Source organism: Hippopotamus amphibius, chromosome 9 (genome assembly GCF_030028045.1).
Source record: "Hippopotamus amphibius kiboko isolate mHipAmp2 chromosome 9, mHipAmp2.hap2, whole genome shotgun sequence".
Lineage (NCBI taxonomy): Eukaryota > Metazoa > Chordata > Mammalia > Artiodactyla > Hippopotamidae > Hippopotamus > Hippopotamus amphibius.
The window spans coordinates 122,370,715-122,387,044 of NC_080194.1; the positions used below are offsets into that span (position 1 = coordinate 122,370,715).

The 16,330-nt window shown below is 36.7% G+C and overlaps 1 protein-coding gene across 7 annotated transcripts in view; it reads right to left on the minus strand.

The window, feature by feature from the left end:
* MEIOB (meiosis specific with OB-fold) overlaps window positions 1-16,330 on the minus strand; it is a 30,890-nt gene that overhangs the window by 10,222 nt on the left and 4,338 nt on the right. For 5 of the 7 annotated variants that reach the window (XM_057750833.1, XM_057750831.1, XM_057750830.1 and 2 more), the window contains exons 2-9: window positions 15,139-15,215; window positions 13,463-13,520; window positions 8,055-8,186; window positions 5,974-6,046; window positions 3,672-3,867; window positions 1,466-1,566; window positions 566-618; window positions 384-479 (exon numbers count right to left, since the gene is read on the minus strand). In XM_057750833.1, coding sequence (XP_057606816.1) covers window positions 384-479; window positions 566-618; window positions 1,466-1,566; window positions 3,672-3,867; window positions 5,974-6,046; window positions 8,055-8,186; window positions 13,463-13,520; window positions 15,139-15,207 — 778 coding nt within the window. In that variant the 5' untranslated portion in view covers window positions 15,208-15,215. Of the gene's footprint in view, window positions 1-383; window positions 480-565; window positions 619-1,465; window positions 1,567-3,671; window positions 3,868-5,973; window positions 6,047-8,054; window positions 8,187-8,810; window positions 13,521-15,138; window positions 15,216-16,330 lie in introns of those variants that run through there. The other 2 variants (XM_057750829.1, XM_057750832.1) reach the window with 2 other exon arrangements.

Sequence of the window (16,330 nt, forward strand, 5' to 3'; positions counted from 1 at the left end):
CTTTAACAACCACTCACAGTTATGAACTAATGATACTACATATATGTTCTCCACACTCTAGCACTAAGTTACTTGAATGTGATGAAAATAAATTTATTTTTTAAATAGTCAATAATTTAGGTTATCCAATCAATAGCATCGATCTCTCAAAATCATCACAAGGGATGATGCTTTAAAAATGAGTCCAGTTTTTTGTATTTCTTTTGTAAAGATATCAAAGATATAACTCATTGTAAATTTTTAAAAGTCATATAAAGCAGTTTTTCACTTTTAATTCAAAAGAAATTCAACCTTCATTTTTATTCTTAAATACACTGCACAAATACTGGAATACGTGATATAGTCATTTCCAAAGGGATAAAAAATTTCAGATAGCTTTTTACCTGGATTAGTTGTAATAATGGTTTTTGAGATTACAGTTGCTGTCATGCAATTCCGAAATTTGTCAAAACTTATTCTTACATCTGAGGCAAATATTACTGTTTGGGGAAAAGGCCATTTTAAAATTATTACATGGGGGGATAAAAAATGACAAATATTGCACACAATCATTGAAGTATGATACCTGTTTCTCGAGGCACCCAGCTCTGTGCAAGTAGAATAGATTCATTATCCCAACTGTATGTGTTAAAAAAGAAGTGATAAAAATCAAATACATTAGAGAAAACTGGGAGTGACCACATTATTTACCAGAAAAAGGATGTCTTAATGGCTGAGGTTAATAATCCCCCATACGGTCCAAAGCACAGTTAAGGATCTTGGCTTCTCCTGCATTTTGCTGGGCTATACTGCCTATTTCACAGAAAATTTAACATCTTTGAAAATCATTCCTTCAGCATCGTTCATCTCTAACAACTTCCAACTGAGTGACTACGAGTCTAAAAATTTTGAAGTCACTCTTTCATGCCATTACGGGAGGGCCCCCACAACAGATAAACTGCTCAGGGGAATTGATGGATTGAAGGCCTGTTTCAAATTAAGTGTTTTCTTTGGTACCCAGGCATCTGGAGTCTAAACAATGCCATATTATACCCTGTGATGCTTCGGGGTGTAGCCCTGCCCCACATCTGACACACTGAGAGCCCCACAGAACCCAGCCTGTCACAATGCTTGCTTTTCTACCATCTTTCCATGGCCTGGCTCCAGGGCACCACCCAAAGAATCACAGAAAGTCTGGCTGGGACTTAGTAAATAACCATTTGTTACAAAACAGAGTACAATAATACATAAGTTACAGTAGAGTCCAGCTATGAAATCCCATGCCATCTGAAGATCTCGTTTTAAGGTAATCATAGATGGTAATGACTCAACATACAAGAGAAAGGTTTATTTTTTAAATATCATTTCTCTCCTATCATTACTCCTCTTCTGATATGCAATCCATCATCTCTTGATGAAATTAAAATGTTCTGACTTGGTGACAATAGCACAGATTTCACAGTTTGGAACAGATGTGGGAAGTTACCATATCATTGCAAAAGAAGACTCTGTCTCATCATAGAGTTTAACTTCACACCTCTGGCCTTTTCTTCGGTCTGAAGTTATAAAGTATTTTGGCTCTCCAACCTTAGAAATTGAAGAAAATCGTTATTCTTCTTCACCTATAGTTGAAGAGGTACTTAAATACTTGTTGATGGCAATACTCAAATGTTTACCTTTTAAACAACAAATTAGAAATATCAAAATAGCAAGAATCACTAGTATATATTTGATGATTTAACAGCATCTTTTATCTCTAAACTAGGTGTATTTAAGTTGTAAGTTACACACTGATTGAAGAGAGATACAGATTTGTGTGCTTTAAGTCAAGGCTGTGGGATCTTTTCAACATGTCGGAACAAAGGCTCCATGACAAGCCCCTGGGTGGCATCTATGTGAACTCACTGAGGGTAGAAAGTACATTTGCAATATCTGTGTATCCCCATGGCTTAGTGTAGGGCCTGGCATGGAGTTCATGTGACTGGATGAATTCATCTCTTGGGCCCCAGTGTCCCCGTCTTGCTAGCCCAGGTTTTTATGGCTATCGATACCTCCTTTGCTGCCTTCATAGGGATAAGCTGGTGAGAATACAGGGATACATAGTAATGTGCTTTGATATACCGTCTGATTCAGTCCTCACTGTGGTATAAGAGAATCATGGAGGTGGAGGTGAACTCAGGGGCCCTTCCTTGCCCTCAGGGAGTTCTCACATGGAAGAGCAGGCAACTCTGATAGCCACATAGCAATGGCCCAAGCATGGACAGTCAGCTGCCCCCTATGCCACTGTCACCCCTGCATCTATTGTCAGGGGTGAGCTCCATGGGAAGGAGCTGAAGAAAGAGTCACAGCTGCCCACAGAAGAGAGCACCTAGAAAGACAGAGGAAAGGACAGCCAGAGTACAAGAGAGGCCTACCATATCACAGCATGCAAGAAAACTGTATGAAAAGGAGTTTTAAACTGAAGAGACCTAAGTAGAGGCAAGAAGGAAGAAAGAACAGGTTAAATAAAAATGTAAAGAAAAGGAAATGTAAGAGAGATGGAAGTGAAATGGGAGAAGAAAGGCATGAAAATAAATCATATAATCCTATGAAAGGTGGTTACCAGATTCAAGGGGTGGAGGCAGGAAGGGGCACAGGGAAAAAGCTGTTACACATTTTATATTCATACTGAGTTTCAGAAAATTCTTACTACATTGTAATATAATGGCATTACATGGAATTTCAGGGAAATTGAGAGATCATATCCTGCCTTTAAATAAGACTGAAACTAAGTTGCCCAGAAAGGAATTTTTCCAGTTTTTTATGATTGTTATATAGGGTGTTTATTCCTCCATCCTAAATGATACTGAGTGCTCACTGCGTGGCAGGCACTGGGCTGGGCTGGGGGACAACGCAGGCAGGCTTCTGTCGGCCTGTCATAGGGATAGTCGACACTCAGTCATTTAACATGGAAACACAATTAGCAATTACTTACAACGTTAACTACAAGTATCCAAATCTATTTCCCTTTTTTTTGTCTTCTGATTATCATCATTCCATATATTGAGGAATTGTTCTTGCCCCTTTGTTTTTACTTATGTACTTTATTTGATGAAAATTTGCTCCCTGCCAAGTGACTCTAGTCTGTCCAATGGAGTTCAAAACTTGCTGCAATAAATGGTAAGAGGAAGATGTGGAAGCAAAGGATGGCAAGACACTCCCTGGCACCCCACGGAGTGTCATTCTGCCCTGCTTCTCAGCACCGGATGCCATACACTAGCTCACAGGGCCCTGACCGTCGCTTCCTCACTCTCTCCCCCATCTCAGGATAGCTCTGAGAACATGCTCTGAATTCATTCCTTGATTTATTCAACTTACTCCCCTTCAAAGAACTTTCTGGAGATCTGCAAGTCAATGAATCTACCCTTTCTATTTGTACCTTTGTTTAACTCAAGTATGAAAAGCTCTCATATAGATAGCGGATCGTTTATGACTGTGTGTTGCATTTAACATTCAAATACAATTTTGCTACTCATTCACAGGTAAAATGCTACTTTCCCTTTAATGAGAAGTGTTATTTTCTAAATTCAACTGAGGATGGATCAAAATACAGAAGAAATTTTACTCCAGTTGATTATTACTTTCCAAACACAAATAAAATGATAGAACTCCCACACCAAACTGAACTTGGCTTTGTTGGAGTTTTAACTTACCGACCTCACAGCTGCAAGGACATTAATAATTCTCCCATCAAGACTGTGTCCATTTGCAACAATGTCACCCAATGAATAATAATCACAAGACTCTTTAACAGGTAAGTATACCAAAGAAAGTAGCTTGGCATCCACTTCATAACTGGAACAAACTTTTACTGTTGAGTGATTCTCACTGAGCAACAGTTTATAACTGCTAAATTGCAAAAACACACGCCAAAAGTTAGTACCAAGTGAGTTTCTAATAGAAAAATACTTCAAAGTTCACAGTTAAATTTTGGTTGTAACTTAAACTATATTTTAAATACTATATTAAGAAGATTTATACTTTTCACTCTTAGAAATACTGAAAAACTTTGTAAAATATTTTTGTCTAAAATGTTTTTCCATTAAGAAAATGTTTTAAAGACTAATTTGTGTCCAAGTTCTAAGCACACTAATAGTCTGATCTTGCCCAATACTCTGAGTTTCAGTTTCTTTCTCTGTAAAAACTGGGTGTAAAAGCACTCTAAAACATTGTGTGTTGGGGAAGGGTGACTTCCATCTCTGTGGCACTGACTGCCCTGCCTATATGCTTTCCTTACCTCTGTGGTGCTCTGCAGGAACAGATACACAATATTTACACACTGAACTTGAGGTGCTCTTTCCCTTCCAGCCAATTGACTCCAAAGTGTCCTCCATGGAGTCTCTTTCTAGCCCTCTAATCCAGGCCCTCCCCACCCCCCGCCTCCTTCCCCTGCTACTGCTTTAGGTGTTTCCCTCAACACTTCTCACCCAAAGTATCGCCATGTCTCCTAAGCTTTGTTCTCCTACAGTCCATCCTCCTCAGGTAGCCAAAGTGATCTTCCTAAACCACAAATATGAATATATTATTTCCCAGCTCAAAGATCTTCTGGGCTAGCCATCACCAAAGAATGAAGTTGGTACAACAAGCAAGGCTGTCTGTGAAGTGTCTCTGCTTCTCTCTCAAGCTTCTCCTCCTGCTGTTCTCCTGCCTATATTCCAGCCACATCATATTCCTAGACTATGAAACTGCCATTTTAGAGGAAAAAGTACTTAAACATCAACAGTTTCATAAGGTTCAAACTACTATCATCTGTTCTGGAAAAGGCCAGGGGGTTTCAAGTTTGTTCCCTCTGCCAAGAATCCTCTTCTCTCCCTTCATTCATGCATTTGTTCCATAAACACTTACTGAGAGTCTGTTATGTGCCAGACCCTAGTCTAGGCACAGGGGTACCATGCTGAGGAAGACACACAAGACCTATGATCTCACATGAGAGGGAGACAGACAAGAAAAATTCATCAAAAAAGCTCAGATTGTGATCAAGGTTATGATGGTACATATAACCCTGTGTGCAGGATGAAGTCCTAGTAATGGGGACTGGAAGGGCTACTACAGACAGCGTAGGTGGGGAAGATCTAAGGAGGTGACACTTAAGCTGACACTTCAATGAGGAGAAGAGCAAATAAGATTTTTCTATGCAGAGGGAAGTGAACACGCAATGCTGTTAGTGCAAAATGAGCCCAGGATGTTCATAAAGTAGAGGACTCTCCATGTAGATGCAGAGAAATGAGACCTATAAGATGAGATCAGAAAAATGGGTGCAGGTGCACATGTAGTAGAGACTGTCGTACTCACCCAGAGCTGTGTACCAAATATACCCTTCTCTCTTGAGATTTGCCCTCAGCCAGAAATGCCTTTAAGCCCTCCCTTCTCTGCAGGGCAAATACAGGGTACAAAAGCCCAGGCCCCTTTTTTTAGTAGGGTACCACTCTGAAGTGCCATTCATGCTCCAGAGCTCCCACCAGGGTCAGGATGAGACTGGGCTCCTGCTGAACCTGCCTCTTTGCTCAGCTTCCCCCCAACACTATCTTTACAGGCTGCTCCTAAGTAACCGTTCTCCCTCAAATCATCTGTACAAAAATTCTCCTCTGGGTTCTGCTTCCAGGGAACCTGAACTAAGATAGTAAGGCATGTGACGAGAGTTATAAATTGAGATGAAAAAGTGGAGATATGACTTCCACGATTTATCTTTTCATTGTTCAGCTTTAATGTGACTAGAGTCAGATTTTTGTAAATCTAAGAATGAGAAGCAAAGTACTAAAGACACATTTTTTATGTGATCCTATGTCAAGTAAATTATTTCATAATCAAAGATAAATATTGTGAAGCAGAATTTAACTCCTAATTTTCAAAATGAAGTATACACCTTTAGTAAGCTCTCTGCTAATCTGACACGCAAAAACTTATTAGTAATAATCATTCTGGCACAAAGATTGTTGACCTCTGTGCTAGATTTACCTAGGAGTTGCAGGGCTGAACTTCTCTTCTCTTTCTAATTCCTTTCTTTGGATCAGGGGATTTTCAATTATCACTAAAACAGAGGGGAAAATATGATGCTATTACAAAAAGTAACAGGATAAATTTAAAAAACAAGTGTATATAACAATGAACATTACAATGTCATTTCTAATTTTGAGTTGGTGTTATATATCATTCACAACCATTTTCTTGTGGCACTGTGAGCAATGGAATCCAGTATGAACAATCAGTTTGATCTCAGATGACATTTCTTATACTCTGTGTTTAAATCCCAACATATGACCCACATTAATATTACTTTATTGAAGAGTTACACTGAACATCTGATTTGGTTACAACATGCCCTTCTATAAAACAAACACTTTGGGCTTCCTAGGTGGCACAGTGGTTAAGAATCCGCCTGCCAATGCAGGGGACACAGGTTCGTTCCCTGCTCCAGGAAGATCCCACATGCCACAGAGCAACTAAGCCTGTGTGCCAAACAAACAAACAAACAAACAAACAAAATAAATAAATAAAACAAACACTTTAATGGAGCTTCACCCAATTTACAGTTGTCCTCAAAAACAATAAGTGGTAGTTAGAAAGAGCAATGCAAAATCTGGGTCCTGATTTGAGCCCCACAACTTACCAGCTTTATGACTTAACATTTTAGGGTTTCCATTTCCTATGGTCTATGTTAGACTTTTTGTGCTCCATTTTGCTAATTCCTCACACAACCGTCCCATTATCATCCCTTTTTCCAAATGAAGAAATTGAAGTTTACAGAGGTTAAATAACTTCCCTAAAGTGCTATATCTAGAAAGTAGTAGAGTTAGAATTAGAATTGTTCTGATTCAAAAACCTGTAATCGCAGGCCCGTCCCCCTAGGCCTCTCACAGTGTCCCATGCCAGAGCAGAACCATTGTCTGGCCTCTGCCCGTGGGCTGCAGGCAGTAAAGCGGGTTGCACAGTGGGAAAAAAAATCTTTTTACTCTACCACACCAAAATCTTATTTACTTCTATAAGCATCATCAGATTTACACCTTTAAAATCCCTTATGTCATTCATCCTCACAACCACCACCAGCATAGAACATAGGTTAATACCAAAATATATCTTCAGCTCTATGTAACTAATGTTCTGACAGTCATCCAAGAAATGTTTCTGCTTGTACTAGGCCCTGTGACATTTGCAAAGTTTTCTGCCTTCATAGTCCATATGTTCAATTACCTTATTATTCAGTTAGAGAGATACTACATATAATCCTGAAAATTAATAATATCATTGGGTGCTAAGTAACTAGTATGGATGACAGGCTGCTTGACACTGCAAGATTAGAGAGAAGTAGTTTAATTATCTGTGTTAATCTTTCCCTTCTTTTTTCTGCCATGAAAAAGAGTTGGTATACATGCTTTCTTGTTTTTTGTATGAGGCTAGAGCTGTCATCTATTGAGTGACTAAGTTCTACACTTTATACCAAGCAGACTATCTCATTTAACATTCACAAGAATCTATAGGCTATTAATTCATAGTTGAGGCCCAACAAGATTAAAAAATTTTCTCAAAGCCACAATGTAAATAAATGTTGGTACCTGGATTTAAATTCAGATCTACCTGTTCTCAAAGTCTTCTTCTTTTTAATATACTACACTGTACCATCAGAGGGATATTGGGGTGGGTAGAGGATATGAAAGATTTGGTATTTTACACTAAAGGTTTCTTAAAATCCCATTAAAAATTCAAATATCATCTTTTATCAAAATCTATTTAGCATCCTTATTATATGTTTACAGAAAGATAAACAATTAGAGCCACAAGAGGGAGTGATGCAAAGTGAAGTAGAAATAAACCAAAGATCATAGAGCTAGCTAGTAGAAATATGTGATTATCATGTTTGTATGTTTCAACTAAATGCTGAATGCCTTGTGTTATACTCTTAACACTTGACTTTTTTCTGATAAGGTTCTTGAGAATAAGAATTGTGTCATTTCATTTTGACTCCCTCAGTGTAGTTACCACAAACATATCATGGGAATAATACTGTAAGAGAAACAGTTTAAGAATTAATGCCAACTTACCGCACTCGCCAACCCTAAAGCAGTCAGAAAGTGATCTGATGTAGTCTTCATTGCCCCAAGATGTTGCATTTACAAAATGGGTTGGTGAATCACGAATGGTGAAACTGAAAGTGTACCTTTCTGATCCAATATCTAAGGGAAAACCAATGCTTTTATTTTTCAAATGAAAGGTTTTGTTTTAATTTTGAACAAATATGATTTTTTTTAGACTTTATTTTTTAAGAACTTTTATTGAGATACAATTGACATACAATAAACTGCATATATTTAAAGTGTACAATTTGATCTTTTTTTCTTATTAGTAATGTATAAATGGCATTCCCAATCTCCGAATTCATTCCACCCCAACCCCCTCACCCCGCTTTCCCCACTTGGTGTCCATTTGTTTGTTCTCTGCATCTGTGTCTCTATTTCTGCCTTGCAAACTGGTTGATTTGTACCATTTTTCTACAGTCCACATATATGTGTTAATACTTGTTTTTCTCTTTCTGACTCACTTCACTCTGTATGACAATCTCTAGGTCTATCCACATCTCTACAAATGTCCCAATTTTGTTCCTTTTTACAGCTGAGTAATATTCCATTGTATATATGTACCACATTTTCTTTGTCCATTTATCTGTTGATGGACATGAACAAATATGATTATTATGATGCTAAAACACTCAAACACATGGTATAAAATATTATTTCAGATATAAATTCTATAATGTTATGCTTTTATGAATTTCAAAGCTGCCAAAGTAAATAACTCACCTAACTGTGACCCCTCTGTTCCCTTTCCCCAGTTATCTGTATATTTGGAGGGAAAGGACACGCAGGCTTGAACCATCCAGATATTAGCTTAGATTCTCCATTTCTCTCTTACTGTTGTTTTGTTTGTTTGTTTCTTACTGTTGTTTTAACCTAAGTCATAATTCAGATCTAAATTATTTCAAAGCAAATAAATGCATGCTGCTAAAAGATACTACTAGGGATCAGCAAGTACTTAATTTCTTTATTGTTTTTGCTAATTAAAAAAGTAATACAGGAACTTCCCTGGTGGTCCAGTGGTTAGGAATCCACCTTCCAATGCAGGGGACACGGGTTCCATCCCTGGTCAGGAAAATAAGATCCCACATGCCATGGGGCAACGAAGCCTGAGCACTGCAACTACTGAGCCTGTGCACCACAACTAAAGAGAAGCCCCCGTGCCACAGTGGAAGATCCCAAGTGCTACAACTAAGACCCGACATAGCCAAGAATAAAATAAATAAATAAACAAATAATTTTTTTTAAGTAATACAAAACAGCATGCTACTGGCACAAAATCAGACACATAGATCAATGGAACATGATAGCAAGTCCAGAAATAAACCCATGCACTTATGGTCAATTAATCTACAACAAAGGAGGCAAGAATATACAATGGAGAAAAGACAGTCTCGTCAATAAGTGGTGCTGGGAGAACTGGACAGTACACTTTTAAAAGAATGAAATTAGAACATTCTCTAATACCATATACAAAAATAAACTCAAAACGTATTAAAGACCTAAATGTAAGACCAGATACCATAAAAATCCTAGAGGAAAACATAGGCAGAACACTCTTTGACATAAGTTGTAGCAATATTTTATTGGATCCATTTCTAAAATAAAGGTAATAAAAGCAAAAATAAACAAATGGAACCTAATTAAACCTAAGCACTTTTTGCACAGCAAAGGAAACAATTGACAAAATGAAAAGACAACCTATTGAATGGGAGAAAATATTTGGAAATGATATGACCAGCAAGCGGTTAAAGCCAAAATATGTCAACGGCTCATACAACTAAACATCAAAAAAACTAACAACCCAATTTAAAAAATAGGCAGAAGAACTGTCTTCTGCCTTCTAAAAAATAGGAAGAATGTCTTCCAAAGAGGAAATGCAGATGGTCAACAGGCACATAAGAAGATGCTCAACATCACTAATTATCAAGGGAATACAAATCAAAACCACAGTGAGTTATCACTTCACACCTGTCAGAATGACTATCATCAAAAAGAACGCAAATTGGGACTTCCCTGGTGGCACGGTGGTTAAGAATCCACCTGCCAATGCAGGGGACATGGGTTCAATCCCTGGTCTAGGAAGATCCCACATGCCACAGAGCAACTAAGCCTGTGTGCCACAACTACTGAAGCCCGTGCACCTAGAGCCTGTGCTCCACAACAAGAGAAGCCACCTCAATGAGAAGGCTGTGCACCACAATGAAGAGTAGCCCCCACTCTCTGCAACTAGAGAAAGCCTGTGCACAGCAACAAAGACCCAACACAGCCAATAAATAAATTAATTTTTAAAAAAAGAACACAAATAACAAATGTTGGCAAGAATGTGGAACCCTTGTACACTGTTGGTGGGAATGTAATTTGGTGCAGCCACTGTGGAAAACAGTATGGAGGTTTTTTCCTCAAAACACTAAAAAGAGAACTACCAAATGACCCAGCAATTCCACTTCTGAGTATATATCTGAAAAAAACAAAAACACTAATTCAGGACTTCCTAGGTTGCACAGTGGTTAAGAATCCGCCTGCCAGGGCTTCCTAGGTGGTGCAGTGGTTGAGAATCCGCCTGCTAATGTGGGGGACATGGGTTCGAGCCCTGCTCTGGGAGGATCCCACATGCCACGGAGCGGCTGGGCCTGTGTGCCACAACTATTGAGCCTGTGCTTTGGAGCCTGTGAGCCACAACTATTGAGCCCATATGCTGCAACTACTGAAGCTCACATGCCTGGAGCCTGTGCTCTGCAACAAGAGAAGCCACGGCAATGAGAAGCCCATGCACCACAACGAAGAGTAGCCCCCACTACCTGCAACTAAAAAGAAAGCCCGCACACAGCAAAGAAGACCCAACACAGCCAATAAAATAAATAAATTAATTAATTAAAAAAAAAAAAAAAGAATCCGCCGCCAATGCAGGGGACACGGGTTCAAGCCCTGCTTCTGGAAGATCCCATATGCCACAGAGCAACTGAGCCCATGTGCCACAACTGTTGAGCCTGCGCTCTAGAGCCCATGAGTCACAACTATTGAGCCCATGTGCTGCAACTACTGAAGCCCATGCGCCTAGAGCCCATGCCCCGCAACAAGAGAAGCCACCTCAATGAGGAGCTTGCGCACTGCAATGAAGAGTAGCCCCCGCTCGCCACAACTATAGAAAGCCTGTGTGCAGTAACGAAGATCCAACACAGCCAATAAAATAAATAAATTTATTTAAAAAAAAACACTAATTCAAAAAGATACATGCACTGCAATGTTCAAAGCAGCATTATTTACAATTGCCAAGACATAGAAGCAACCTAAGTTTCTATCACCAGATGAACAGATAAAGAAGTTGTGAGATATATATACATATACACACACACGCTCACACATACAATGGAATATTACTCAGCCATAAAAAGAAAAAAGAATGACATTTTGCCATTTGCAGCAGCGTGAATAGACTTGGAGGGCATTATGCTAAGTGAAATAAGTCAGATAGGGAAAGGCAAACACTGTATGATATCATTTATATGTGGAATCTAAAAAATACAACAAACTAGTGAATATAACAAAAAAGCAGAATCACAGATATAGAGAACAAACTAGTGGTTACCAGACCAGTGGGGAGAGGGAAGGAGAGAGGGGCAATATAAGGGTAGGGGATTGATACAAACTTTTAGGTACAAAATGCGCTACAAGGATATACTATACAACAAGTGGAATATAGCAAGTATTTTATAATAACTATAATGGAATATAACCTTTAAAAATTGTGAATCATGATATTGTAACCTATAAGTTCTATAATATTATACATCAACTATAATTCAATTTTAAAAGTTTTTAAAAAGTAATACAACCTAAATTACAAATGCACATTATAGATAGCTATTGAACTGTGATTAGTGCTTACCTTTGGGGTGGGGACTGGGATGGGAAAAGTTTAAGGTTAAATGAAGAATTTCTCTTTTTTACTCTATGACCCACTTTACTGCTTGAACTTTTTATGACAGTCTGTTGATATGTTATACGTATAATGTTTTTTAAAGTCAGTAAGCATATCTTCTCCAAAAAAGGAATACTGTACATACAATTATAAAAAATAGTCAAACACTACAGAAATGGTGCCCTACTCTCACATTCTAATAGGTGAAAATTATATTTCATTGTTGTAATTTAAGTAGATATTTAAATATTGACCTTTTCTAATTGATATATTTCAAATTATTCCTTTTACAGCTTAGAAAACAGAGATTTAGAATTTCTCACACTATTCAAGTGGTAATTCTGATCTAACTAATTATGATGAAGTAAAGAGAAGACGTAACAAGTATGGGTGGGAGATGACATCTTTGTTATTTACCTCAAAAATAACAACAGAATATTATATAATATAATATAAAATAAAATAAAAATAAAGGTATCTATCACTATAAGTCAATTAATACCGCCACAATTACTTAGATGATTCAAACAAAATTGTCTTCTTCTGTCAAAATTACTGGCTGGCAGACTAGAGCTCTGATTCCCTCAAGCTGTATAGAAGGACTTATACTGTACCCTTTAATAAAAAGCATTGATGCTTTAAAAGATAATAATGGTGAATTGCTACTTTTGGCATTCTATAGTGTTTCTCTGCTTGTAAACTATAAAAGTTTGAGGGTCAGCTGATTTTAAAAATCCAATTTTAGTCTTGGATTATGTTTCCATAGTCCCAAAATTCTTGCACAGTTCAAGTAACTCAATAAGAAGCACTGAAGTCAAACTTAACTGTATTTTCCACATATTTTCCCTGCTGGAAAACCTTCCTCCTTATCACTTTCTGTTTTCTATGAGATTTACTTGTACTTGTATCTCTTGGGCTGATATTGAGAGTTAACATGCAGTTCTTATTGTGCATTACACACCCATACATGTACAAGCTCATTTAATTCTTATCTCAGCTTTATTTACCCCAGTTTCACAGCTGTACATAGGATAGATCTCAGATGACTTGGTGCTGAGCCCAGTTGATATAGCTCCACATCCATCCTTTGATAATTGAGGATGATGAGACTACAACTTCCCTCTCTCTTACCTTTACACCAGGTTTTACACAGTGGAGGTACTCAATAAGTACACATTGATACATATTAATGAGTTTACCAATTTAGCCATTTTAGTACTGTATACACAGGTTTTAAAATTACATTTTAGAAATAAAAAATAAAACCATTAAAAATGGTTTTAATGCCCTCACACATGTGGCTTTAAATCAAGTGCTTTACCATGCAATACAGAGCATGGCCATTGCTCTTAGGGAGTTAAACAGGCATGAGAAATTTAATCACTTAAATACACTTTGTTGTAGTCATAAGCCACAGTTGATGAAAAATGAAGCAAAGAGTTAAATAGAACTCAGCTTTTTCTGTCTGGAAAGCCTTTGACATCTGTTTTTCCAATAACTATGCCGATTATTTTCTGAAAAACAAAAAGGTTATAGAAGATGAATATTAAACGCAGATGGAGATGGTAAATTTAATTTCATGGACTTGTTATATTTTACTGGCTCTAACAAATATTTTTGACTAGGAACCATTTAAATGTATTTATTCCAGACAAACATCTAAAAGAATTTCATAAATGTTCAGTTCCACAAGGAATAGTACAAAGTAATAAGACAGTTAACTGCTATTACAAATATAATCATTTAATACTTAGTATGTTTCTACTTTATTTTCAATCACTAGGTGGAGCACAGTAACTGCCCTATGCTATCAATCTTTACTGAATTCATTCAAAGCACATGTATAATGCAATTTAATTTGCCATGGTCTTCAAAGCTTTCTTTTATACAGGGTTTTCTAACAATCCACATAAAATTGCTTAGCTTCTTAATGCAAACATGCTGGACAGTAACATAAATTAGATTGTAACAAAACAATAGATTGCATATTGCTGCTAATAAATCTAAGCTCTAAAGTCCTACATTTTAAACCTTAAAGATATTAACATGTCTTTAAAGTTTTTAATGTTCTCTTTAGTGACTAATAAAGGAAAATTAAATATTTTTAAAATTTTAAGAAATAAAAATAACTACCTTTTTCAAAAGAATGAATTTATATCACTAATTCTAGCAACTGATTTTAACCTTGCAATAATCTGCTACATTTAAAATATGTTCAAGCTTTTAAGACTACCACATCTGAGCTGAGCTATTAGCTAGTCTTCTTACATTTAGACACGCTGCTATTATTTCTTGAAATTCCATATGCGTGCAGAATGCTGTTAGGAAAACAACTAAAGGAAATATTGAGTAAAATTTTCTAAGTGAAGAGGCAATTAGCAAATAGTTTACCTTTCAAGAAAAACTGTAATAGCAATACTTATTTCTAACATTAATAAAGTTTAAATTACAAATTATTAAAGTTATATGTAGATTTATCCCATTTTAAGAAATCTGATTTGCAAATTCCAAATGTAAACAGCAGACTGCTGTGGGTAGGAAAGCTATGGGAGTATGATAATTGCTTTACAATAAGTTCTTCACCTTATAAGATGATTCTACCTACATTTCTTTTAAATAAATAACAATCTTGGCATATCTGAAATGATGGATTCCCCTACAACCCCTCCCCCTAAAATGAATTTTCACATAATGATTTCAGATATACATCTTTTATGTAACTTCATGTCATAAAAGCAGCATAATAGCAACTATGTCACTATATAGCTTGGACAATTTGATTAGAGAATAGATACTGCTGAACAAAAATGTTTTAATTTTATAGTTCTAAATTTGAGTCCTTATTAAATATTTAATTAAATATAATACAAATAAACTTTTGATATTTTTTAACAATCGCTAGTCATATCTACAATCTCCTAATCTGTAGACAAAAGAAAGACTAATTTTCATTTAGCTGGCATAAATACAAAGACGTTTAGGAGTGTTCAATATCTAACAATCACTAATGCAATGAGTATCTATATGCTTGTCAATTAGTGTTGAAATAAATCAATAATGTTAACATAATGTAATATTACCACCTAAAGTTTCAACAGGGAACAAAAGAACCACTACACCACTGAAACCTACCAGGTTAGCCATATTTGGATGCAGATCTGAAAGTGCAGTAAAGTTCTTTGATGCAATGGAGTTAGCCATTCTTTTATCTGCATTTTAGAAAATATAATTTAGATGCATGAAGTAAACAACTGAAATAAACCTTGAAAAATTCCAAGACTGAAAAAGAATTTATTTAGGAAATTACTGGATATTCTACTCATTCTTTGGGAAAAGTTTATATTACAATAGTGAACTGTAAAGTTAGATTCAACCTGTAAAAAGCATGTTTCAAAAAATCCTTTTAAAGTCTTGAATGATATAGTTAGGTTTTAATTTTTAACTTTCATTTTTCAAAAAGAAAATTTAGCAATATTTGAACACCCTGCAAATGTAGAGTTTCAGATAAGAGATGATTCAGTAGGACATCTGCAGATTTAAATATTTATTGCCATAAAGCCTACTTTAAAAAAAATAGCAAAACTCTATTGTGACTACCTCGAATCATGCACTTAATTACACTGTGTAAGGGGATAGGTAGTATTTTACCCTCATCTCTGGATGGTAAGCTCCATCAGGGCAGAGGTAGCATCTTACATATTTTTGTGTGTGTGCACTGCAATGCTAACTTGCACATAAAAACCACTCAATACACATCAAATAAAGAAATGGTGGCTTGTGCCTCAATATTATCACTAGAAAAGGTCTTACTGTAGTAACAACTGTCAGCTACACCAAACTAGCAGATTTACTCAGTTTCACTTCATGTTACACGGCCTCTTTAACAGCAAATGCCCTTAGCTACAGGCTGCACTTTCAAGACACGTCACATAACACAAGTTTCAGGAAGACTGTGGGGTTAGTCAAATATGATTTTGAATTCCTGAGTTTTAATTTCCTCATTCACAAAATATGGATAATATCTACCTTACAGAGCTGTTGTGAGAAATCAAAATAAAGCACACAAGGTGCCTAGATGTCCACAGGCTCTTGACAGATAAGAACACTGCTTTTCATTCTTATCCAATGTAGCAGTTTCTTCATTCAAGCCAGAATAAACAAGGGGGAATTAAGCGCTTTAAAGTCCTACTTATTCTTTGTCCTAGTCTGATCTGGTTCACTATGCAATTTTAGTCTCTGAAATACTTGCCAAACCCTGACAGATTCATCCATCCACACAACAAACATTTATTGAGAGCCTGTCAAGCGCTAGACACTTGAAGTT